Below are 26,451 nucleotides of genomic sequence, written 5' to 3'. Positions count from 1 at the left end.
GCCCTTATCTGTCGAGCTGTGCGGGGTGGATCTGTATGTATTAATACGTGCACATTCTGCATAACAGCTGTGTCTGTATCATAATAAAGGCAGCTTCTCTCTTTTGCTATTTTTTCCCCCTCCCGATCTTGCTCTGGCTGCTACTCATCAATGCTTAGCACGAGTTTGCAGCATGTGTGAGTGTGGCTGGAATTCATATGAACGTCTCGCCGCAGGGACAGAGGGGGCCGAGTCATTGATATGTGCGGGACGACTCGCTGATAAACAGCCAGCGCCGCCCAGCATTACCCAGCCGCTTGATACATTTTGATGTGGGGAGGGGTGGAGGGGGAAAAAAAGAAGGAAAAGAAAAGGAATCTTGAAACAAAGGCAGACGGCGAAAAGCGTCAGTCAGATTATTTAATTTTGCGTCAGTCAGAGTGGACCTTTGTAAGTGCTGTAAATGTAAACGTGTGTTCTCATCAGGGTTCATAAACATTGTAATGGCTTCTCCTGGATGCAGTTACAGGGTGTGAGGGTGGGCTCGTCTCTTCAGCTTCAGTGTGATCGTTTTTTTTGTTTGTTTTTTTTGGTGTGGATGCTGCTGTTGTCCTTTTTTTTTTTTTTTTTCCATCTTTTTTTCCCCCCAGCTCTTCCCCATACCATCTGATTCACCATTGCCTGCCTCATTCATTCCTAATGGGCTGGAAAGGGCTGGGGAAAAAAACTCACTGGTCCTCTCTACGAAGACTGCTAAAATAAAACCAAGATGCTACACATAGTTAGCCTAGCTATGTACCGTAGATGAGAGTAAGACATAAACAGTTTGTTGACTGCTCTCGTCCAGGTTTTACATTTATTTTAGGCTTTGTTGACCAGGACCGTCTCCTAGCTTCTGTGTGGATTCATGGAAATGATTTCTGTATACAGTTCTGTGCTGAAGTCAGAGAACACTCATCATTTATCTAACTTCCAGTTAGAACAGCTGTTAAGAACAACTTGGTCTTAGTTCAGTCTCAGAAGTTTATTGCATTTTCTGCATCTGATTCACATCTCAAACATTCAGTGATATTGAGGTCAGAGCTCTGGGATGGTCAGGCTGTTGTTCTGAGAACACCAGCAGCTTTTTTTTTTTTCTTTTTTTTTTTTAAATTTTCATGTTGTTTGTCTGTTTCCCTATCTTAGTAAGAGCTTCTTGAGAGGTACACATCCTTTCAGACCCATAGCACTGAGTTGTCCTCTTACAGTGGGAGGATGGAAAAAACACCTGTAGATTATTTCATATTTGAGGCAAGAGTGGCGCTTGATTGTCTCCTTTCTCTTAAAGATGAACGTTTTACTGTTTATCCAGGTGTGACAGTTTTGGTGGTGGACAGTTTGCATAGCTGTTAGGAGTCCCATTGTCTATAGATCTTTTAATCAATTTTAACTATTAGAACTATTATAAAAACTATTTTTTTATGTCTTTCCCACTTAATTTTCTTTATTTTTTTAATTCCTTGTTTATCTCCTGGAACATTAATAACTTGTTTTTAATTAGTATTTTGACTAGAAATTTAATAAATGACTGATGATCTCAGAATTTTTGCACAGTAAGACCTGTTGCTGTCATTAACATGTAACTCCATTTTTTTCTCCTAATCCTAAGGAATATATACATGTTTTTTTTAAAGCCATTTGTCTGTGTGGTTTTGCTTGTTAATACACCATATGTCATTAGAACAAATGCAAGTAAAAATAAATACAGTAAGCAGTAACAAGAATTTCTTATTTTCAAAAAAAGCAGTTGATGTCTTATGAGCTACGTTCCAGAGTTTTTCCTGATAACCCGGCTATCACATGGATTTGTTAAATTCCATCACCAGCACTTGATTTAACATAATGGAGTATTGATTAGATAAACCAGGTATGATGATAACTGCAAATAATACTGGGCTGCCATGGTGGGAGGTTTAGAAATGGTTAACTGAACAAATTGGCAGACAAACATTTGACCAAATAAATGCATACTGCCAATTTTGCAGGTGTCTAAAACTTTTGGTAACCGTGTGTTTGTATGTGTGTGTGTGTGTGTGTGTGTGTGTGTGTGTGTGTGTGTGTGTATACAAATATATTATAGGTTTCATAAGTGTATCTTGGAATTAAATATGGTTCATTAACTTGCATTGAAAAGTTAACAGTTAATGAAAAAAAGATACAATTTCTAATTTAATCAGGGTTGATATATAACCTTATGATTAAATCTCTCAGCTGCATTTTGTCTTTTCCTTTTTTATGGACTTTATTGGAGGGGTCAGTCAACCTGTCTGTTTGAAAAGGGGATCTATAGAAAAGTCAATTAGTATTAATCATCGTTATGTTAATGTTTTGGCACGGTGATATCAACACCTGACTGAAATCTCTATTAAGAGCGAGAGGGACGATAGACTGACTGATTGCTACCGCCTTTCACCCCCCCCCCCCCATCTCTTTCTCTGGCCCTTTTGGGCACATTGTTGGGCCCCCTTTGACAAATACCTTAATCTGACCGCGCACATGGGCTGGCATGCTTTTTAAGGCTTGAGTGGGACCTTGCAAGGGCCGATGAATAGGGGGCCTGGCTGGCTGCATGGCGCAGCTTTGCTGTTCCCAGGCACTGCCTCTTAGTGTCCCCTCTCCTGCATTATCATTTTTTAGACTGGTGTGTGTTGCTCATCCGCTTGCGAATCACACACTCCAAAGCCATGCCTATTAAGCATATTAAGCATGCAGCCTGCAGGACAAGTGGAAATGGAAATATTTGTCCAAAACTGACCAGACCCAGCTGTTAATGTCAAAGGTCTGTCAAACTCTATATCTGAAAATCATGTTCAAATTTCACCATCAAATTTCTCATGGAACATGAAAGTTCTAGGCCACATTTTAAACTTTATATTTGCATAGATGATAATTAGGCTAATTTGCTTATCAGTGATATAGGGATGATTGTCATTGTAAGTATGAATTAAGTTAATAGGTGCTGTCACTAAATATGAAAAAATTGTCAATGTTGCTGATTTGTGAATATAGTTTGATATTTTCAGAAATTAAACAGATTTTTTTTTTTAAATGCTGCATTGCTTACTGATGTCTGAGTTTATTGCAACCTTCCCATGCTGAGCCCTCAAGCAAGACTTTACCTACTTAATAGGGGTGTAAAGATAAAGAAATCTAAATAAATCTAACACAGTGCAGTGGTGTCCTGTTTCTGTAAACGTTAAAACAAAAATAAGGAGGCTAAAATTGTGCTTTGTGTTACTGTTTTAGTGAAAAAACATTCTACATGATAAAAGTAAAATATCTGAAACAAAGGTGCAGCTTTACAGTGCCCTAAGATAACACTCACACATTAGGCACAAGCTAATATGTTGGTCTTGAGCTAACACACTAGCCACAAAGCTAAGAGGCTTGTCACAATAAAATGATGCAATACGATGCGACATACTGTGGTTTTCTATATCTAGTCAGATATTATTGATGCTTTTTTTGTTATTGATGCCCTATTTGCAAAATGGTGTTTTCGTTTCCAGTTGGTGGTGGAAATGTTCTGGTTGGGTTTGGACAGATTTTTCGTTTGCTACAGTTGATGGCTTGTTCAAAATTTCAAGCCTGATTAAGGCTGTAGTGTAAAAACGTTATATTTCAAGACTCTGCTTTGGAGGAACTAACAGATTAGACAGGGTAGCAAGGTTGAAAAAGAACACAGCAGAGGACAGTAGACGATGGACAGTGGAGCATGGTTTATAGACGCTACAGTGTATAGGCACTAAGTGACCTAGCTTTTTCGCACTTGATTAATTTTAGTTGGAGGTTTTTGCTCTTTTCTGAGAGAGGATTTTATAGGAAGAGATCTCAGGCTATTGAATGCAGTTTAATAACTGCTTGTTCCTAGATGAGTCTGCTTAATAGTCTTTTAGCTGAGCTGCTGTTTGTGTATGGCCGGAGAGGCAGCAGAGCAGCTTACCCCTCTGTCCCACTGGGAGGCAGTGAGCTGGCTCTTGTGACAGGGGAGCTCCTGGGTATGATGGACGGCCTGGGGTCCACTCTGGAGCGAGAAAGTTCAGATTTATATGGGCTGAGCTGTAACAGCTCAATAACACTGCCCCATAATCTACTTGGGTTTCAAACATGGCCCTGATTTACGAGCCAGTGCGCCACTCCGGCTCTGAAATGAGGTGTTCAGCATATGTTTTGTTGACATAAATTTTAAATTTATTGCCATTGTCAAAACTGACTGTTGGACAAAGTCGCTTATTAACTGAGTAAATGGCTTGAGAGAGTTTTATGTCGGCTTCCTTAATGACTACAGTCAGTCTGTTTTAGGCACTCGTGGTCCCCCCGCCATCTCAGTCTTTCACACAAAACACACACACCATCTACAGTTTCTGTGGCAAATTAAAAGCACAGCTGGTTGGAGAGACCTGAGGGGAAAGGGAGCTGCCACAGTTCACACATAAGAGGTGCGCGTGTGTGTGCGTGTGTGTGTGTGCGTGTGTGTGCGTGTGTGCGCGTCTGCCCCATAAACAGGGGTCACTTCTGGTTGTCCAGAAAATACAACTTGGTAATAAAGGCTAGAGTTCACAGCCCCTCTCTGTGGCCTTTTCACATTAGAAGTCAAAAGCATACCACTTGTAGCCTATGTTATCACTCCTATAGTTAAATTATAGATGATAAACCTGTCTTTCATTAACTAGACACATAATTTGGTAACTCTTTACTGAATGATGGCAAGGCTACATGACACCTTCATAAGCCTTTCATGACATCTGTCATAAACTGACATTTATAAAGATTTATTCCAGCAAGTGTTGGTTAACAAACTACATTTGTCAGTGTTGATGCCATTTTACCTCAGTAGGTGTTACAACTGACGCTTGTTAAAGCCTGTATAAATGTCTATATAAGAATGTCAGTTGGCATGAAAGGTTTGTGTAGGTGTCTTGTGAATGCTGCCTTTCTCTAAAGAGTTACCCATAAGTTCAACCCAATCTAAATAATGATTTATAGAATTTGTTGCACTGCCTACATTTCTACAAGTTTCTAGACTTCCCTGGCGTTTAGTGTGTGGGCTCCCCCACCTCTAGTTGAGCAATCTGTCCATTGGTTCTTGGGCTCAAGTATTCTGACAGTATATAGTCACTATCGCAACAATACCATGGATCTCCGAAATAGCAACTTTCAAAGAGACAGATAAAATGTTTATTTTAACTTTAGCTTTGATATACATTAATAAAAACAGTTTCTTCTTAGCTATTTTAGACCAAATATGTTGTCCCATGCGCCATACAATGTAAAAGGCAGGCAAAAAGAATTAAAACCTGAATGAGTTATGAGGTATGACTGCAATGATGTCACTTTCTGATCACTCTGGCAACTCTCCTCTCAGGCCAAAGGAAAAGGACAATGGGTAGATTGAGGGCACACAAAGGCCTTTGAGTGAAGGCTCTCCATACAGTATCCAAGTACAGCAGTACAGCTTTACTCCCAACTCCCAAAGGTGCACAGACCCCTGACTTTTCCCAGCCCACCAATAACCCACCCCCAACCATTTTTTTCCTCCAGTACTCACTCACTCACCCGCCTGCCTTTTGAAGTGCCCTTTATCCTGGGAGGCGTTTACAGGCCTTTTTAATTACTTACAGCTTGCCAAAGGGCTTTGCTGCTTCATTCTTCTCTTTGTTTGTTGGGTCTCCACAATCCCCATCTAGTAGACAGCCATCAGGATTTTGGACGCTTTGCAAGTTTTTTTTTTTTTTTTTTTTTTTTTTTTTTTTTTTTTTCCCCCCCTGTCCTATTCTTGTGTTTATTTTCTGAAGTTTTTTCCCCCCACTCTCTGCTCAGTGCCTAAAATGGTTTTCCATCAATTTATTCTCACTGAGGTTAGACCGCACTTCCTTGCTTTAGAAATCTGCCCACTAAGTTTTTGCCGCCAACTCGGATTCATGGCAAAACCAGTTAAATCGCTACAAGCTACCATGTGACGTTGGTAAGCATAATTCGAAACAAAGTGGCATCTTTGCTAAATATTTGTTCAGTGACGTGAACAATTAATTGATTCAGACAGCAACATAACCAAAGTAATCAGTTTAAAGTTACAAAGCCTGTGGTTCTTATTCTGTCTTGCTAAATGTTTAATATGCAATTTATGGCATAAAAGTAAACACATAGCCATCCATGCTATAACCATATGTTTTGCAATAATCATTCTTCACTTTTTAAGCATAAATAGAAACAGGACAAGAGCCTGCCTTTGGTTCTTGTTAAACATGTATACTTTTGGCACGGAGGTGCAAACAATGAGCTAATTACTACTCTGGAAACAATTACCAAATGCTGTAAGCATGCTAATAAAAACTAATTCGGCTCACCACTTGTAACACATTGCCAGCGTTCTTTCTTTGAGCAGCTGGTTGCTCCACTACAGTCTACTTAAGCAAGGGACATCCATAAAACAATAAACCTGCTTACCTGCCATGGCTCAATTTCGTGTTCTTTATGGGTGGGCACTCACTTAGCTCTTAACCAAGCTGAGTTGGGAAATCATTTTTGTTGACTTTGCATTGGTCTTACCGGCTTATCTATGTGAGGATGCAATGGGTCTGATGATTAGCCTAGTTAAAGATTCAGATACCCTGCTCTTTGTTGTCTACCCTGAGAAAGACACACATGAACGTTCACTGGTTCATGCTAATCCCTGCATAGGTCAGGGGGTCAATCTGGAATGCTAATTGCAGCTGTCATAATTGCCACAAAACGTTTGGATATATTGGCCAGTGTCTAGTGTTGCTGTGTTTGTGTTTGCTGTGTGCTATGGATTAACTCAAACAAGAATGAGATTTCTCTCTTTCTGCACCCAGGCCTGTCAGTTATTACATAATCACATGATCTCAGTTATTTGAGCTGATTATTTATTTTCCACAGCTGTTATCCATCACAATTATATGTTTGTCACAGCAAAATGCGAATTGGTTTTGTTTTTAATCTTCTGGGTTGAGGTAAATGTGAATTAAAAAACAAAAACAAAGTGCAATTATCCAAATGGGTCTTACAAAAACAACGAACACCTTTAGAGGGCAGCAGTGAGTAATGTTTGCTTATTTGAGCTCAAGCTGCTTCTGTGTTCAGTTGGGAGCTTCTAAGCATTAACAGCTAGGAGGCAGGATAGCTAAGCAGTCAATTTGATCACTCTAAGTTGCATTACAGTAAACAAAATAATTAAATTGTTAATTGCACTTATATGGCAGCTAAAATGTAATGATCGTAACAGGCCTACTCACCCAGTTTGGACCTGTTCACATCGGTTGTCTGTGCCAGCAGTGCAGGGACTGTATAATTAAGAGAACAAATGTTTCATTTTCTGTCCAGAGAAGGGTCAACCCCCTGTTTGAAATGACGCCTGAAGGGCCGAAAGGCAGCCCGCCCTGCAAGTTGAGTAAATGCGCACTATCTCGGGGCTCACAGGGCATCTATATGTTTCTGTTCAGATAAAGAGCTCCTTCATTGCCACTGAGGGACTACATGAATGGACAATAGCACTTTAAAACCTTGTGTGCCATTGAGAATTTTAACAGCGTGGCTCCTGTGTAGCACTGAGTAAATCACTTCCTATTTTTCTGAAGCTTGTCTGTTGAAATCGTCTTAAAGACACTCTTGAATGTCTATGTTATGAATTAATAGCCTTTTTGTCATTGCTTAAGTCTTCTTTAAAGCACTAGCTAGCTATATTCTGTCTGTCTCGTGATAGCTGACAGTTTACTGCCACATAGTGCACCATTTTGTCCTCCTGTCCTATTAAACATTGAGCCGCGAAGGGCTGCTTTCGTCCCATTTGCAAGGTGAAATTACACTGTTCTGTCTTTAGCGTTTAGCCCCCTAATCAAATCATGTACGTTGTGTACTTAGGAGAGGGGGTAGGATTTGAGCGCTGTGTCTTTGTGTGAGTTAAATAAATGGAGTTGGCTGTGCAGCAGTCACTGATGTTGTTTTGCCCTGCCTCTCTCCACAGGAAGCTGCACAGCGGAATGAAAACCTACGGCTGTGAGCTGTGCGGCAAGCGCTTCCTAGACAGCCTACGCCTGAGGATGCACTTGCTGTCTCACTCAGGTAATACTCACCCGCTTACATCTGTAGGGGCCTGCCTCCACGTCTGTACATCCATAGCCAAATATAGCTCAGCCAGGCTGAAAACACAGCTCGAAATAGCATGCCACCAGGAGAGAGTCATATTTTGTGGTGATGACACAAAGGAGGACTGTACATAAATAGTGACATTAGAGAGAGCAAACCAGAGTACATCTGAACTCCTTTAAATTGTTAGCATGTCTGTGGAATCCTTTCACGAATCACGCCCAATACCAAATGCTGGAAATGGCTACTGAGGAGATGTGCCAGCAGCAGTGTGCTAACACTTATTGCATTACTAGCCTAACAGCCATGTAATTCAACACACACACAGGCTATTGATTCTGCTAACCTGTCTAAATCATGGGAGGCTTATTTGCTCTGTTGGGCTTTTACTGGAGCTGGAGTTTTTTATAGGGGGCCGAAGGAGTCCGAAGTGAATCTAGTTTATAAGGAGTCTGTAAACTCTGTGGGATCTCCCAAACGTGGCCAGATCTGCTCCAAAAGTCAGCTTCACTGTGGTGGAACAATGTTACTCTGTGCCATTTGATCAGATCTTCTATATATTTTTTTTTCTTTGTACAGAGCAGGTGTGCACCCATGGTAATGAACGGCACTTTAGTGAAGTAATTGATTCTGGAACGGTAATTGGGGATGTAGATCAGATTAGATTTGCTAGCAAAACTATCCAGATTGTCCCTCCTGAGCAAGCAATGGAGTCACCTTCCTCCATAACAATGCATATTTTTGATGTCAATATCTCCATAGAGTGAAATAGGATTGACTTTTTCGCATGGGTGTTTGAAGCTAAGTTGAGTGGGGAGATGAATGGCATTTCATGCTGGGCTACTCAATTCAATTCATGCACAACTCAGCATGAGAAAAGCTGCCCTAAGAAAATATCTAATGTTTATTTTAGAGGTTGCTCTAATCCCAAGATGCATGTTCAATAACAGACTCCGTGGAGATATTGTAGCACCATTGCACTCATGATGGCTACCCACCGTGCATGTGCTCTACGGTGACATTTATGAGAGCCGCTCTCTAATAAAGACAAGGGAACAGTGTGTTGACTCTCATCTACTGTTCCATGCTGGCCCACAGTCAATGTGCTGTTACACACTCTCTCTCTCTCTCTCTCACTCACTCACTCACTCACTCACTCACTCACTCACTCACTCACTCACTCACTCACTCACTCACTCACTCACTCACTCACTCACACACACACACACACACACACACACACACAAAGTATACTTCATGTCATTATGGTAAGACTTTGTAATCCAGAAAGCCGTATGGGAGGCAGGATTGCGCAGTTTGGATAAAACGAGTGGAGGATAATCCCAAGCTCAGACGCTGGCTATTTTTTATTTATTTTTGTCTGCATACAGGCTGGAGAACACTTCAAAAAGAATCACTTCTTCTGTGGTCTATGGAGAGCTGCCCTTAGCACCTTCAGCCCTTTTCAGGTGCAAACGGAAATGCGTTTGCTTCCATTTTAGTGCTTGAGGCATGAGTCTGGTCCACTTTTTCTCTCTCTTCTTTCCCTCTCTTTCTGTACCTTTTTGGGATCTCTTGGAGTTGTCCACGCCCCTTGCACTAGGTTCTCTCAGAGAGATGGTCTGTAAAGAGGCTTCAGAATGAAAGATGAGTGATTCTGAACTTCAGTGCTCAGGACCCACCACCCTGCACTGTTTGAACTATTCCCTGCCTCCAGTTCATCAGCTAATTATCCAGCCTTTACTTAACTGGAGAAGGTGTGCTTAGGTTAGAGGCTGATCAGTATGAAATTTGTCACCAATACTGATATTTTCGCTAATATGGACGCTGGAGCCTTAATATCAAACAGTTTTATTGTCTAACTGTTATATCAGTTGAACCTTAGTTGGAATAGGTAAAATTTTAACCAGTTCCGGTCAGTGGGTCCCTTTGAACACTTGCATTAGGAACCCTTGGACTCTGTTTGACAGGTCAGGAGTGCCACAAGGCTGTTGTGTGTCTGTTAAGGGACACCTCCAATTTCCGCTTTTCCCACCTTCCCTGAAGACCCAGTCTGAACAACATGCCAAGAACTGAATCTGTAATCACAGCAGTTGTGATGATAATGATCACGACAATGATGACAGCTTTGTTTTGAGAAAGGCTTGGAAAACTACTCATAATTCTGTAAGATGTTCACCGAGGGAACAGCCACAGACAGTTTCCCCCTCAACAGTTGTAATAACTGAGCATTGCAGGCATCGTATTTTTAGTGCATCAAAAAAAAAAAAAAGAAAAAGGGAAAAAAAGGAGGAGGGTGTAGAGTTTGACGTTCGTCTGCTAGTTGACACACAACGCTAACCTGATTTTTTTATTTTTATTTTTTTGTTTGTAGCAGCTCGACTCTTGAGAGCTTCACTCTTGTGTAATGCTCAAGCTTTTCAGTGGAAGCACTTTTATAGACGCAGACAGTGGCAGAGAAGCAAGAGACGGAGCAAGGCCCTTTTGATTCTTTTTTTTTTTTTTTTTTTTTTCCTCTCCTTCGCAAACTTTCTGTTTTTATCCTTCTTGTTTTGAGCAGTTTGATTTTTATCAGCGCTTGCAACGGTGATTCTGGCTTATCCCTCCTCCTCTTGCTCTCCTGGCTTCAGAAAGGCCGAGAAGGTGGAGGAGAATATTAGGCATGCGGTGTGTATTGTGGTGTACAATTTCAGCCTTGCACAGGCCTCCTCCCTCCTCCCTCCATCCTCTCGGCTGGTGCACGCTGTCTCTATGTTTGTTTTATTGTAGACTTGGCGGGGCGCCAGCCTGGGCCGCCTGCCACAGCCGAGGGTACAGTATGTACAGTGAATCTTGTGCCAGTTTTTTTTTTTTTTTTTTTTTTTTTTTTTCTCAGTCTCCAATGTTTGTCTTTTTTTTTTCTTTCTTTTTTTTAAATCATTGTCTGACAGCAGTGGTGGTTGTGGTGGTCCGGGAGCTTGCACGTGCCTGTGTTTTGCAGGTGGAGGGCGTGTGATGTCTGGCATGGACTGTGAAATAGGGGGCGCATAACTGGATGTTTTTTTTTCTTCTTTTGTTTTCACTAAACTCACTAAATTTAAGATCCATGTTTGCTTCCTGTTTCCTTAGAGCGACTTGGAGGCCTACAATTTTTACCCCTCTGACTGAAAATTTGTGGCATTTTGTACACAAATTTCATACACAAATCTGCAAAAAAAAAAAAAAAGATATGTAATTAAGCCCTAAACCTTAAGAGTCCTTAGATTTCCCACGTCTCAGTTCTGCACTCTTATAACCGCATAATTCATAGTTTCACAGTATTTCACAAATAATTTGTAGTAGCAGATTAAAGGCACTTCTCATTTTGACAGCAGAATACAGTGGAATGCAAAAGTTTATGCCCCTGGTCAGATTACATTTTTGTAGATTTAAAGCAGCACTAAATATTTGTTGTGAAAACTGAAAGAAGTAGCATTAGAGTATGGAGAAAAAAAGAACACACTATTGTGTGAGTGCATTGCTGAGTCGCCCTGTAATAATCATATAAAAGTCAGAGGATGGATTTGGCAGGAATTTCTTGGATCACATCATATGTCTTTATGTATTAACATCACAAGCATAGGCTCAAAAAGATGGTCCAACTCAAAGTTTCAATCTCAAATGCAAAATCAGCATTATACTGATGAAGATATGATGACAGTAGCAGATAATTCGCTCACATCCTCAGAAGACACGTCAGATACCATGTTGTGACTGACTTCTCTTAGGATACTCTTTAACTGCACTCACAAAAGTCAGATGCTTGTGGGGGTCTGAAGCACAGCCAACATTAAAGAAATGTTCTTCTGTGTTGCATGTAATCACATATTCCCACTAGAAAGGCCTCGATCTCCAAATCCTACATGGTGTTGCTTTAAGTGAAAATAAGTCAACACAGAAAACATTTTTTTCAGAATTTGTACTGCACAATTTCTGTATATTCCCTCAATATCTTGAATTCAGCAAGTAAGCATGCAGAAATTAAATGTGCAGTAGTAGTGTGTTCTGTGTAGAAGATCTGTTTCACTTTGAAAATCAACATAATGTGTAATTTGAGAAGGGGTGCCCAAACCTTCACGGAAGACTGTAGGTTACTGAATGACTGCTAAGAAAAAAAGTATATAAAGTATTTAAAGTTTTTTATTAATATATGAAGTTATATATGTTGTCTTTTATGTTGTGTTGTGAAATAGTTGGTAGTGTGTTGGGTCTGTCAATGCTTGGCGACCATCAGAAATACCTTTCTGTGGTCCATGATGTCTGGAACCATGAGCAGGAAGCCTTGGGTGGGGAGGCATTTGCGCTGAGGGCCCAATAATGGAATGGCGTGTGCTCATGTTTTCTCCTCAGGTTAAGGTCAACATGGTCCACGAGCTGCTGGGTACTGAGAGAGCGCGGCGGTGAAGTGAAAGGGGGAGGGAAAAAAAAAAAAGTGACTCAGCCATTTGGAGCGTTGCTGGGCTATTAGTGTTATGTGAGCTCCCCTTGTGACTTCAAAGAGCACAGTGGAAGACTTGGGTCTCGTCGGCCTGGCCAAGAGACATATTTAGATCTGCCTTCTCTTTTTTTCTTTCTTTCTTTCTTTCTAAGGTGAAGATGCTTGACAAAAGGCTTAGAGACATGTAACTCTCACCATGATTTGGCCCCTTTATTTTGTTGTCTCTTCCTGTTCCTGGAGGTCTTTATCCTGAGCTTTTTTTATGAACTGTTCATTGCTGTTGTCTCGCTTCTGCCCTTCAAAAAAACAAGGGAAAAAAGAGCCTCCAAACAAATAGGAGGTCAACAACAGTGTAGTGACATAACCAGCACCTGACATGAGAGCAACAGAGCAGAATGGTCCTATTGCTTCCTCACCCACCTGTGTTCAGACAAGACGGGGCTGAATTGAACCGTCCAGACACACACATGCACGCGCGCACACACTCTCGTGGGGCTGTGTGAACACTCTCATTAGCAGGCCGGAGTGCCTGGCCCAGGCTGATTAAGTCTGTGTGCTATTCTCCAGAGGGCCCAGCTGGTGGACCTCACTTGACTTCATTAGCTCAGTAGACTAAAGGTAGGGCTCAGACAGCAGGGTCCATTCTCACCAGGCTACAGCAGCCCTCTACTGAGCTACCAGCACCTATAGCCCTGTTTACTAGTCCCAGTTTAGCGCTGTATTAGTGGCTAATGCTACCAGCCCTTTGGAGAGCCTTTGACATTTGGAACTAAAATCATTAAGAGACAACTTCACGTTTTCTCTTTTAGAACTAGTGATGTGCAGATTTGATCTACTGGATCGATATCGGCATCCATGCTAGCTTTATTAAACTTTTTATTAAAAAGATTTATTAGTCAGGTGTGATCAATCCACTTTCCAGAAGATTTTATGATGTAACAATTTTCTACCACCCTACAGATTTTAGTTCCAGCCCTAATCTAACGTACCTGAACTAGATAATAAAGGACTTTAGAGTTTCTGGATATTAGAGCTAGGCTTGTTGGATCTTAACTCTCCAGGCTGGTAGATCTTCAGGGCCAGGATCTGATGCCCAGGTTTTAAAGGGCCAATATGATGGAAATAATTTTTAGTAATGTAGTATGTATGTATATACTGTTAATATTTACAAAGTTCACTCCACAGACCATACCATCCATATATGGAAACTAAGTAGCAAAAACAGCGTATTTTGAATTAATCATTTCTGTGATCTCATGAAAACCACTAGATTGAAATAGATATATCCGCATATTCATCTTACAGTTATAGAGTTTAATTTTAAAGTTATAGAGTTATAAAAGTGTTTTTACCTGGACTGCTTCTTGAATGAGGCTCAAAACGCATTTGCCAATCAGAGCAAAGCTAATTCACACAAACGCCAGTCATACAAAATCAGCCTTTCTAATGTTAAGGAATGAAGAAAAGTTGGAAAATGGTCATATAAAAGGGAACCATGACTGTCTTCAGTACATAAAACTTTGCAAATGTCCTGACTTGACCTCAGGGGTAGAAATAAAACAGAAATGTAACATATGGGCCCTTTAAACATTGCCTAAATCTGCATTGACTGTTGGTGTTTGACCTCCTCTGCTGTGTATTTGTACTTTGCTAATACAAAACTCAAGTGCTTTATCAGAGCACCAGTATCAGGTCAGTTTAGATATCAGAATATCCATCAGTAGAGAAAAAGCTCAATCAATGTATCCCCATGTAGGACACTGCCACCCATATGTGTGGAGATGAGTTTCTATGCTATTGTGAGTCAGTAACTGTTGCACTCAAGTTGTCCGCTAAGCAGACGGGCTTTGCTGCTTTTGATGGCACTGTATTAGCCCTTTTTTCCACAATTATAACTGTGCTATTGTGCCCGTGGGCTGTTCTTTAGCTCCATTGTTGGGGTGCCATTATCTGTGTTGTGTAGGAGCGTTTGTCTGCTCTGTCTACGTCAGTTTCCTGGTTCGTGTCCTCAGTCTTCAGTGCTTATACATGCTAGCAAAGCAAAGTGTGTGTAATGAAGAAAAAAGGTCCAAGCTAGTCTGACCCTGACATCATCTATATTCACACAGTCCACTACACCTGACTGACACCTGCTCAGAGTGTGCATATCGTTATAAATGGCTAAAGCATTAAGACGTAAAAAAAAAATCTGAGGCATGTGTGGAACGCAGGGAGAGTTCTGTTTTTTTTTCTGTTTTTCTCTGATTTCTTGCTTGCTTTCTGTCTGCTCTCATTCTCTCTCTGTCTCTCTGCTCTCATTCTGTTTCTCTCTCTCTCTCTCTCGGCTCTCTCTCTCGGCTCTCATTGTCTCTGTCTGTCTGCTTTCATTCTCTCATTTTGGTTCTCTCTCTCTCTCTCTCTCTCTCTCTCTCTCTCTCTCTCTCTCTCTCTCTCTCTCTCTCTCTCTCTCTCTCTCTCTCTCTCTCTCTCTCTCTCTGTGTGTCTGTCTCTCTCTCTCTCTCTCTCTCTCTCTCTCTCTCTCTCTCTCTCTCTCTCTCTCTCTCTCTCTCTCTCTCTGTGTGTGTGTCTGTCTCTCTCTCTCTCTCTCTCTCTCTCTCTCTGTGTGTGTGTCTGTGTCTCTCTCTCTCTCTCTCTCTCTCTCTCTCTCTCTCTCTCTCTCTCTCTGTGTGTCTGTCTGTCTGTCTGTCTCTCTCTCTCTCTCTCTCTCTCTCTCTCTCTCTCTCTCTCTCTCTCTCTCGTGCTCTTGCTCTCAGAGCCAGTGAGCGCTGGGCTCCCTCAGTCTGGCCACTCGCCAGCTCTTCTCTCAGAGTGATGACATCATCGGCTGCCGGCAGGTCTGGATGTTCTGCCAGCATTCCAGAGCGTTTATGATCGCTCGCAGATGTGTGTCCAGGAACATACTGTACCCAAACCAGAAATTAATGAAACTTGACTGCTTTCCAAGCCACATATTCCAAAATACAGAGCTTGAAAGTGGGACGGGCGAAGGGAGGGCTTAGGGGGGACCGAGAGAATGGGCTCTAAATAAAGAGGTGGAGGGAAAAAAAGTAGGAAAATGCCTCGACTCTCCATGCTCTCATGTAAATTCTTTAGAGCAGCTGATAAAGCCCCCACTCATTCACTCACTCTCTCTCACCCTCCCTCTCTCACTGCTCTCTCTCTTTCTCCCCCTCCCTGCGGAGCATTAGCGAGGGATGACGGGCAGCGTGGATAAATGGCCTGAGCTTCTGTTTGGCCGCGTGCCCTAACTTCTCTCTGGTGGTTTAAACCCATAATACTTTCCCCTGACCTGTTGATGTACATTAAACCCCCATTTAAAACAACACTTGAATTATGTGGGGCATAAATCTCCTCCATTATAAGGTCCAGGAGAGATGATTAGGCGTCCGGGTAATGGCCCTGTAATTGTCCGGCAAGTTTGCTCCTCATCAGAAAGCTGAAAGGAGTTTATTCCCATGACGCCTCTGGGTGGGCTGTGCTATAAGCTCAGTCTTGGACGGTCAGAAACAGGGAACACTTTCCTGTTCTAACCTTGGGACCAGTGTGCTGAAACTGGCTGTTGGCAGTGATGCCTTTGATGTTTGCCAGCACTGAGCAGATCCCTCATGCTCTTAGGTGTATTGCTGCATCCTCTTATCTGCCTTTAATGAAGCCTGTAGTTTACTCACCTCTAGGTGTGTGTAGGTGAGTGTGTGTGTGTGTGTGTGTTTATATGTATGTGTTTGTATGTATGTATGTATGTATGTATGTATGTATGTATGTATATATATAAAAATACTAGGTTATGTTATATTATATTATAATCTCTCTCTGTTGTCAGAAGAAAACCTTAATCTCCAAAATGAGAACTTAACAAGAGAAGGAAAAAACATGCTTTACTTTTTGTGTAAGTCAATGGAACCAGACTTCCTTCCAAGTCATTTTGGGTAATTTCTTCTAGTCCATTCATCACGAAATATACATGCAATGTAAAGGACAAAAATAAATTTCAATATATGTCAGAAACTGAAAAATGTAAAAAAAAAAATGGAGATACGAGGTTTCCTTCCGACAGCAGCGATATACACACACACTGCACGTTTTCTATTTGAACTCTGATTTGACAGAAAAATATTATGTAGTCTTTGCCAATATATAGTAATTGCTTTGCATACTATATTAGAAAACAATAAAAAAATTGTTTATTTATTTATTTTTTTAATCTTACTATTGTTTGCATATCCGCGTTTGTACTGCTAACGTTTTTCGATTAAAGCACAGAATAAACTGGAACTAGCCCGTAATACCCTGTAAAAGATCCTGATCTTATTCCTTTGTTGTTGGGTATTGCGGCTTTAAATCCCTTTGGTTGCTAAGTAGCAAGTGCCCCTGTGCTCTAATGGGCTGATTTGGTATTCAGCTCGATGCCGGGTCTTATTTTTGTATGCGAGACAAAGTGTTTTGATGGAGGGTGATTGCAGCAGCGTCTGGAGGCTGTTTGGGAGTTTTATGGTCTGTACAGTACACCGTGTGCCTTCTAAAACAGAACACAGGCAATTGAATTTTGGATTTGCTTCATCATTTTTCTCCTCTGAGCAGCCTTTGTCAAAAGGGGAGCGTTGCTGGAAGGGCACAGATTAATTTGTTCTGCTGGAAATGAGAGCGATACAGCACAGAACACACACGCGTACACGCACACACCCCTCGCAGTCTGAAAAATAAAGCAAAAGGCACAGAGGCACAACTAGAGGAGAGAAGACAGTTGTTACCTCTGTGCTGCTCCTTTACTGTTAGAAAGAGTGAGGAATTGAGATGATGCCCTTGTTCTCAGAATATTGGACATTAGAAGGAGGGTAATAAAAGGAGCATCCTGAATGAATTGTATGATCACAAGGCATATTGGAAAGACACCTTTTGGTCATTTAAAAAAATAAAGACTAAAAAAAGGGTCACTGACATCAGGTCTAGCTGCAGCAGCACAGCAGTCTCCATTCTCTCTGTAGCGTCTGACTGAAGCATCCCTTTATTGTTTTATGAGGGTGACAAACACTGAATGCGGTCCTGCCTTGAAAGCTGTTTGAAGGCATATCTTGCTTTTATATCAGTCAATATCATGGTAAATCTTTATTGTGCAATAGCATCTATCTTCCATTTGATAACCTGGTGTTGTTGACCAAATAGGAGTCAAACTGTTTCACCTATGAAGGCGTAACTTGTTTGTAGTTGTGGTTGCAGAATAAACAGAGTTTGCTCTTTAAAAAGGGTCGTTCCTTCATTAGACTGGTCAGTCTCAGTTAATACATGTTTTTGGGGGCTTTAAGCCATGTTAATGAAGGCATTGTGGCGAGCAAGCTCTGCAGCCTCACCAGATTTCTGCTGTTTCTTCCTTTGGCAGGCTGGCTGGAAAAAATGATGATTTGTTTGTTTATTGGGTTGCGTTTGTGTTCAAAGATCAAGGCTTTGATGGCAGCTGTAAGCCAGTGGTGGAAACGCAGCCGTGTGGTGTGATGGTGCAGGCAGAGGGAAAAAGCATGGGGGGGTGTAGGGGTGGGGAGGATTTGGAGAGAATGGGGGGGGGTATGGGGAGGCTAAATTTAAATTGTAATTGGCCGACTTCCACAAGCTTGCGGGCATTTTAATGAGTCATAATAACTTCATTTAAAACCAGCTGAGCAGAAAATAGATTGGAGAGGAGCCTGTGGCCAGTATGGATTTGTTTTTTGTCAGGCCCCGCTCCTTTCATCGGCGAAGGCCGGACTCTCTCCGCCGGGCGTGATGGGTCGCTGAATAGACGTTCGTGCTGTGTGGATTTATCATATCACTTTTCACCTCCCTTTCAGATCGCATTCACACTCTGCACTGATTCGTCCATTTAAGCCTAACGCGTGCAGAAGCGCAGATACAAGAGCTTTGTGAAGGCAGTATCATTTGCAGAAATGCACTGACGCTAGTTGCAGACATTGTGCTGTTTATCGTTAATGAAACACCTGCTGTAGTACTGTAAGAGCTTATTTAGATAGCCAGTCAGATTAAATTTATGCTGAGATGTGATAGCTTATGGCCGATCTTGTCTTTGAAGTCCAAACTGTGAGCGGTCGCATCTAATCAGACCTGTTCAGTTCCAGTTCAGGCTCCAATCATGAACCAAGCCCTTCATCTAACATGTCTAAACACACAGATCTGATCAGGAAAAGGGCAAAATCTAATTTGAACCATTCATCCTGCTGTCCAAACTGAGGGCAGATACAGGAAATGTACATACTCACCGGCCACTTTATTAGGTAGGCTTGTTACCACAAATAGCAAATCAGCCAATCACATGGCCGCAACTCAGTGCATTTAGGCATGTAGAGGTGGTCAAGTCTACTTGCTGAAGTGCAAAACGAGCATCAGAATGGGGACAAAGGTGATTTAAGGGACTTTGAACGTGGCATGGTTGTTGGTGCCAGACGGGCTGGTCAGAGTATTTCAGAAATGCTGATCTACTGGGATTTTCACACCCAACCATCTCTAGGGTTTACAGAGAATGGTCCGAAAAAGAGAAAATATCCAGTGAGCGGCAATTGTGTAGATAAAAATGCCTTGTTGATGTGAGAGGTCAGAGGAGAATGGGCAGACTGGTTTGAGATGATAGAAAGGCAACAGAAACTCAAATAACCCCTTGTTACAAACAAGGAATGCAGAATACTATCTCTGAACGCACAACACATTGAACCTTCAAGAAGATGGGCTACAGCAGCAGAAGACCACACCGGGTGCAACTCCTGTCAGCTAAGAACAGGAAACTGAGACTACAATTCGCACGGGCTCACCGTTAAACAACAGAAGATTGGAAAAATGTTGCCTAGTCTGATGAGTCTCGATTTCAGCTGTGCCATTCAGATGGTAGGGTCAGAATTTGGCATAAACAACATGAAAGCATTGATCCATCCTGCATTGTGTCAACGGTTCAGGCTGATGGTGGTGGCGTAATGGTGTGGGGGATATTTTCTTGGCACACTTTGGGCCCCTTAATACCAACTGAGCTTCGTTTAAATGCCGCAGCCTACCTGAGTGTTGTTGCTGACCATGTCCATCCCTTTATGACCACAGTGTACCCATCTTCTGATGGCTACTTCCAGCAAGATAATGCACCATCTCATGTCATCTCAAACTGGTTTCTTGAACATGACAATGAGTTCACTGTACTCCAATGGCCTCCAGTCACCAGATCTCAATCCAATAGAGCACCTTTAGGATGTGGTGAAATGGGAGATTCACATCATAGATGTGCAGCCGACAAATCTGCAGCAACTGCGGGATGCTGTCATGTCAATATCGACCAAGATCTCTAAGGAATGTTTCCAACACCTTGTTGACAGTAAGCCACGCAGAGTTAAGGCAGTTCTGAAGTCAAAAGGGGGTTCAACCTTTTACTTGCAAGGTGTACCTAATAAAGTGGCTGGTGAGTGTATGTGCCAAAACAATACAGTGCAAAAATCAGTTCATTTAGCTTTCAGGCAGTACCTTGTTAATTTCCAAGAACATGTTTGTGAGATCAAATTTAAGATAATTTACCTGCATAAGAAAGGGACGGGAAAGTCACAGAAAAATAGATGAAAAAGTTTTCTAAACAGAAAAAAAATCAGAGATTTAGAGAAAATGGGAATCCTAACAACCATGCAATTACTGGTACACCACCAAAACTCTCACTATCAGATAAACAGTACTTAAAGCTTTCATCTTTAATAGCTAGGACAGTCTAGTTTGACTTCAGATCTGAAAAAAAAAACACGTTTTTGTCCATCCTTCCACTGTAAGAAGACAGCTCAACACGGAGTGTCTGAAGGAAAGTGTAGCTGTCAAGAAACTGTTACTGAAAAAAGAAAATAAGGAAAGCTGTGGAAATAAATCAAATGGTGAAGCTGCTGTATTTTCTGAACAATGGATGCCCCAGAGTCCAGACCTCAACATCACAATGTGTTTGGGACAATGTTGGTGGATCTTGAGAAGCAGAAAATGCAACCAAGGTCTAAGACTGACCTTTGGGTTTGTGAAAAAATATCCCTGCACACTCAAGTTTCCTGAAAGAATGGAAGCTGTTAAAATTGCATTTCTAAATCCAGAAAAACATATTGGTTACTTATGAAAAATTAGTAATTTAATGGAAGTTTTGACTGAAAATTAAATGAACGGTATCTGATATTTGCACTACAAAAAGCATTTATGAACTAAAGAAACTGTAAAATTGTTCCTTATACATAAATATAACATGTTTTTGAAGGATTACAAATAGAGTAAACTGATTAGTTTGCAGATATTTTAGTGCAGTAGCCCAGTACTGCCTAAACAATGGCTATACCAGTGTATGATTTCTGTATCATTTTGCATCACTACTCTATAGATATTTTATTTCGCCATCCACATTAAGCCACAAAGCATCAAGAGTCACCAAATTAGATATAATCTCAGATTAAAGTAGCAATTAACAGTGTGCTGCGATTAGCTGCCGTAAAAAAAGGCTCATAGTGTTGTGGCAGTAATAACATAACAGCATCTCCAACATTTAGTGTGAGTATTAGATTAGGATTAAGAGGGTCATCTGTCACCAGAGCTTAAATAAGTGCAGGAATGTGTTGGTACCCACTGTGCCAGTTCAATTGAGTTTGACTGAGCAGGCAGGCACACCTCTGGAGCTGGAGCTGCCGCTGCTTCACACACTGTGTTGCATTTTAAGAGGGGTCTTTTTGCATTTCAGACACATACACATGCATGCACGTGCACAATAGTGTTGAAATGCTTCAACACCGCCACCCACCGAAAGCTCACCTGCCCTTTATCTGGGTGGAGGCTTCTGAAGACAGAATGTGCGTGTGCTGTAGTGTGATAAATGCCTCCATCCTGCTTATCCCATTCACACACATCTGTTTTCGTCTGCCTCCTCTCCTCTGCAGGGGCCACCTTTATTCCAGACCCATGCATCTTTCTAGCCCCTCCGTATTTAGACATGTACAACATGCTTCTAGGTTTGCTTCCCCATCTTCAGTGTGTACACCAGAACAGTGGTGGTTTTAGTTATGGATTTCATAGCTGCTGGCTGCACCCCACTGACATAAGACAAACTGTTGGAGACACCTAGGAAATCCTGATATTGCTCTCCATGTTTGTGGGTCAGTTTCTAGACACAGCAACGTAGTGAGTGTCTGTACAGCACACAGGGCAAAATTGAAGGAAACATGATTTACTTTCCAAGTAATGGCAATAAAAGTAAATGCTCTCGGAGGCCCGCTTTTTATTGCATTATGTAAGTTTGGACGATGGCTTTGGGAAACTTTTAGATCAATTTCTTAGCGCAGATTAAAAAGCTATGAATCCCATTTATGGTAGAGTTCCCTCGTGAAACGCTCTTTGAAACTTTTATATTTCGGATGAAGAGAGAGCGGAGCGCTGAGCAAAGATCTGCCGACGGCGCTTTCATGTTAAAAAAGAAAAAAAGAGCAGGAGTAGAAAAAAAAAAGAAGATAAAAGCAGTCCCAAAGCCATCTGGAAGTAGCCAGGACACACAAGGGTTGCTTTTATGCTCTCCATTCCATTGGGAGGTGCAGCATGAAAAGCAGCCATGCATATTGTGTTATTACTGTTGCAGCCACATATATGGATCAGAATACTAATCTGGGTCTGGCTGAACAGTTTTAGTCCCACTGAAAATACCTCTATTCCACTTCCATTTGACTAGCTTTAAAAGGCTTCAGTGTGACACGGGTAATTAATGTTTAATAGACAGCCACTGACCAGGCGTAGCTTTTTTGAAAACACTCTGCTCCTAATGTAGCAGGCATACAGTCACAGGTAAACAAGAGAAAGCAGCATATTACATAACCCACTCAAGTGGCTTGGCCTGTAGAGGTGCTTGTTTATGCTTACAAATTAAGCCTGTTTATTGCAGTGTAAAGTACTATATAGCACACATTTCTATAAAATATAGTATAATTTGTGTGTGTGTATGTGTGTGTATGTGTGTGTATATATATATATATATATATATATATATATATATATATATATATATATATATATATATATATATATATATATATATATCATACACAGATGTATACAAATCATTGCTGTTGTGACAAAACCTTGTATATCCAAATTAGTAACATTACAGGAGAAAGGGAAATATCCTAATCCTTATAATAGAAATATCCTTCTGTTTATTTAAATCAGGTCAAAAAATAAACTTTTTGAAAAGTTTTTTTCAGGTGACAATGATATACAAATTTAATTAGCACATTTGCAGTGGTTACTTGGAAATGAACATGATGGTAATTAAAATTGAAGAAGCCTTAACAGCTAAGTATCAGTTTTTCAGTATTTACTGCCTTTTAATACAACTTACATTGCTGTTTGAACATCAGACTCTCTCACAGTCTTCAACTCGGACTGAACCCAGTACTGTGTACATCATTCTGTTTTGTTTTGTTTGCAATCTTTAAAAAGCTTAACCTATGGTAAAGTCTTTTTTTATTGTTTGGCCTAAAACTCAAATTTTCCAATTAATCATCAAAAAAAAAATTTCAAACACAAGTATCCACAGCTAGTACATGTCTACAGGATGTCAGCGTACATTTACATGTCAGACTAACTGTCAGAGCAAGGAAGGCCATAGAGCGGGAATGTATGTCAGGACATTGTAAAAATGGTTTAGTGGTTAGTGAGGAAGTCTGAGGAGGTGTTGCACTGTCCACATTTGTGAAAAAAGCACATTTATGGACGTGTGTGTGTGTGTGTGTGTGTGTGTGTGTGTGTGTGTGTGTCCCATCACTAGGACTGTCTTTCTCTTCCTCTTTCCTTCTTTTTTTAAGCCAAGGAAGGTTCCTGTACCAAAAAAACAAATGACCTAATGGAAATAAAGGGAAGCAGAGTTACTTTTTGCCATTTGACATCTTATCAGTAATAAAAACTGGAATGTTTTTTAAGGAAACGTATTTCAGTAAACACATGTACCTTGTTAAAATGCATAATTGATGATAGTTTTTTGTGTGTTTTTTTTGAGTCTGCAGGTGATTAACTTTTATAGATGCATCTAATAGAGACAGAGTGAAAAAAATCATTTGGAATCAAACGATGAACAACTATGTAAATCACTGCACCTGAGAGCGGTTAAACTCTGCGTGTTTTCGCCAGTTCCTGTTGTTTTCATTTTTCTGGATTTCCTATTATCCAAGCTCTGCTGTTTTGCTGCGGTTATTTGACTTGGCTTTCTAACTCTATCTGGAGAAGCTCAGCCATTCCTGGCACTGAGAGTTTTCAGCATCGCACTTAAGGTTTTCCTTTTGAAAAATGGCTTTTTGGTGGGGGAAATTGTTTGGCCTCTCGCTGTCACAGGCTTGTGTTAAGTACGGAAACCAGAAATCAAACTGTTATAAATAATGGCTCCTACTGTGTTGCTGTGTCCTAGTTACTGTCCCATAGGTCATTGTGTCGTCTGCTGCCCCCGCCCCCAGGGTTTCTGACCTCAGTCTTAATAAACCAAAGACTGCCTTTGACAACGTGTGACTTGAAAGCAGGAAATAATGGGCCCTAAACGCTAAATCTTTACAGGTTATTGACCTGTGGAGAGAGCACACGTACAGCAGCCTCTGCTAACTGGGTGCAGCCTCTGCCTAGCTTTGGATCTTTGTGTGCTTCCCTGTGCTGCTCTCTCTGAGTCTAACTGGCTAGCGCATGAGTGCATTTGTCAGTTCCTAGTCAGCATTTTTCACATCTCAAATAAGCCCCAGGCTCTCCAGAGATACTCCAACCATGAGGCCCCATGTACTTTCTTATATTGCCGGAGCATGTTGGCTCTAGTTTAACTTGATTGCCACTATTTCTTGGACACTTTCTGCTTCCTGGCCTTTCTTATTGGCTCTTGTTGCCGATTGATATCAGCCTATCCAGTCAAGAAGTGAATTGAGTCCTCCAATGAAAGCAGGAGGGAATGAGGATGGAGCCTGTCCACGCCCCCTGCTGCGCTGTCTTTAGTCATAAAGGCATTTATGGCACTGTAAAGGCCGTATCCAGCGGCTTGCTGAAGTTTCGGTGGTCGTTTGGGGAAGGGTTCACCGCATGGTCAGCCTCTCAGGTTCTGCTGTGATAAATAAAAGAGGGCTGGTGGGAAGGGCTCTCCTTACAGCCGACCTCCCAACTATTGATCAGCTACCACATCTTCACTTCTTGCTACACTTTTGCCATGACAGTATCAGTTCTCTATACCAGAGGTTGCTTTAAAGTGTGTACTGCTACTTAGTTGATTAGCCTTAGCCCTTATTAGGCTTTTTTAGTGTCCAGATCTGGAAAACAGTTAAACCTGAACATGAAGCAAATGTATCATTGCAGTCTTCTGCAGTGTTCTTAATCTGATCCATCTGTAATTTGTATAAAAAAAAATAAACAGTAAAGTAAATTTTTATTCCATGTATCTGAGAATTTGTCTCAAATTGTGTAACCATTTGTTTTGCATATTTTTTGCCTGGGCTGCTATAAATGAGGCATAATTCAAGGCAGCCAGTCAGAACAGAGGTCATCTATATGTGTCAGTCTTAAAAGCACTGGAACAAAAAAAGCCTGCTAAATTCTCAGGAAAAAGGGGAAGTTAGGAAATTAACATGGCAAAGATGAATTTTGGCTCATATATACACCCATAGAGTAGAGTTGGACTTCAGTGAGGAAATAACACAATATGTATAATATGTACTCTCCATCTCCACCATCCTCGAAAATGGCTCGAAATGAGTTCGACCCCATAAGCCGGTGCATGTTATGCCAGGGTCACAAGTGAAGCCTGTCTAGTCCACTATTTCCTATAGCAGCTTTTCATTAGCCAGCATCACCAATCCACATTGAGCGTGTCCAAAGCATTAGAGCAGAGCTTCTTGACATGACTGGCCATAGGGCATTGGGATTGATCTTGCTCATTGTGGTGAAATGGTTTTAAACAGAGTTCAACAGTGGGAGATGGCAGCGAGATGGAGGAGGGCCTGCGCTCATTTCCTGCCACTTCACACCAGTCTGGCCCTGCTGGTTCCTCCCCGGCTCGGCTCCTGTTTCCTCCTCTTCTGAAAGGCCTTTGTCCTGGCACCGCAGCCAGGGGAGCACTGCTCCGTGTCATAATTTAAAGGAGCTGGGTTGTACAAAGAAGGGTGAAACAGGAAGCGGAAAACACATGGAACCTTTCACCTTTTGTAGCCCGGTGGAGTTGGGGGGTGGGAAGGTGTCGGGGTGAGTGCAGGACACTCCAGTGAGGTCGTAGTTGAACATTTTCCTGTTAGTGTTGTTTACTTTGCCTCCGTGTGTGGAGATCAGACTGCAGGCCTTCAGGAGGTCCAGACACCACAGACATCTGTGTTCACTATAGGTCTGCAGTGTGTGTGCACATATTTGTGTGAACTGAAATGCCCCCTCTGTCCCCTGGGGACATTGAGCTGAAATGACTGCATTGTATACAAACTCAAGACTTACATTGCTTCTTTCTCTTGCGCGCTCTCTTTTACTGTATCTCTTTCGTGCTCTTTCTTGCTCTCTCTCACCCTCTCTCACTCTGAAGCTCATTCTATCTAGTCACTTTCATTCTTTGTTGCTCTTTTTCTGTCTATTGCTTCTGCTCTTTCTCTTCTGTTCTATCTGTCTCTTTTCTCCCTCTCTTTCTCTCTCCTTTCATAATCATTTCTCTCTCTCTCTCTCTCTCTCTCTCTCTCTCTCTCTCTCTCTCTCTCTCTCTCTCTCTCTCTCTCTCTCTCGGTCTCTTCTCTTGAACAGACAAATTGGACTGTGGGCAAAATGGATTATGAGATTTAGCATGCAGAAAACAAAAGTGAATGATTGTGTGACAGCGTGTTCATTTTGGGAATCTAAAATTTAAAAATGTC

At 41.5% G+C, this 26,451-nt stretch overlaps 1 protein-coding gene across 2 annotated transcripts in view; it reads left to right on the top strand.

The window, feature by feature from the left end:
- Positions 1–26,451, top strand: part of zbtb16a (zinc finger and BTB domain containing 16a) — a 116,476-nt gene that overhangs the window by 40,646 nt on the left and 49,379 nt on the right. For both annotated transcript variants that reach the window (XM_017719856.2, XM_037545716.1), the window contains exon 4: positions 8,003–8,100. In XM_017719856.2, coding sequence (XP_017575345.1) covers positions 8,003–8,100 — 98 coding nt within the window. The remainder of the gene's footprint in view (positions 1–8,002; positions 8,101–26,451) is intronic.

This window comes from Pygocentrus nattereri, chromosome 16, assembly GCF_015220715.1.
Source record: "Pygocentrus nattereri isolate fPygNat1 chromosome 16, fPygNat1.pri, whole genome shotgun sequence".
NCBI lineage: Eukaryota > Metazoa > Chordata > Actinopteri > Characiformes > Serrasalmidae > Pygocentrus > Pygocentrus nattereri.
This window is presented reverse-complemented; position numbering and strand designations above follow the sequence as displayed.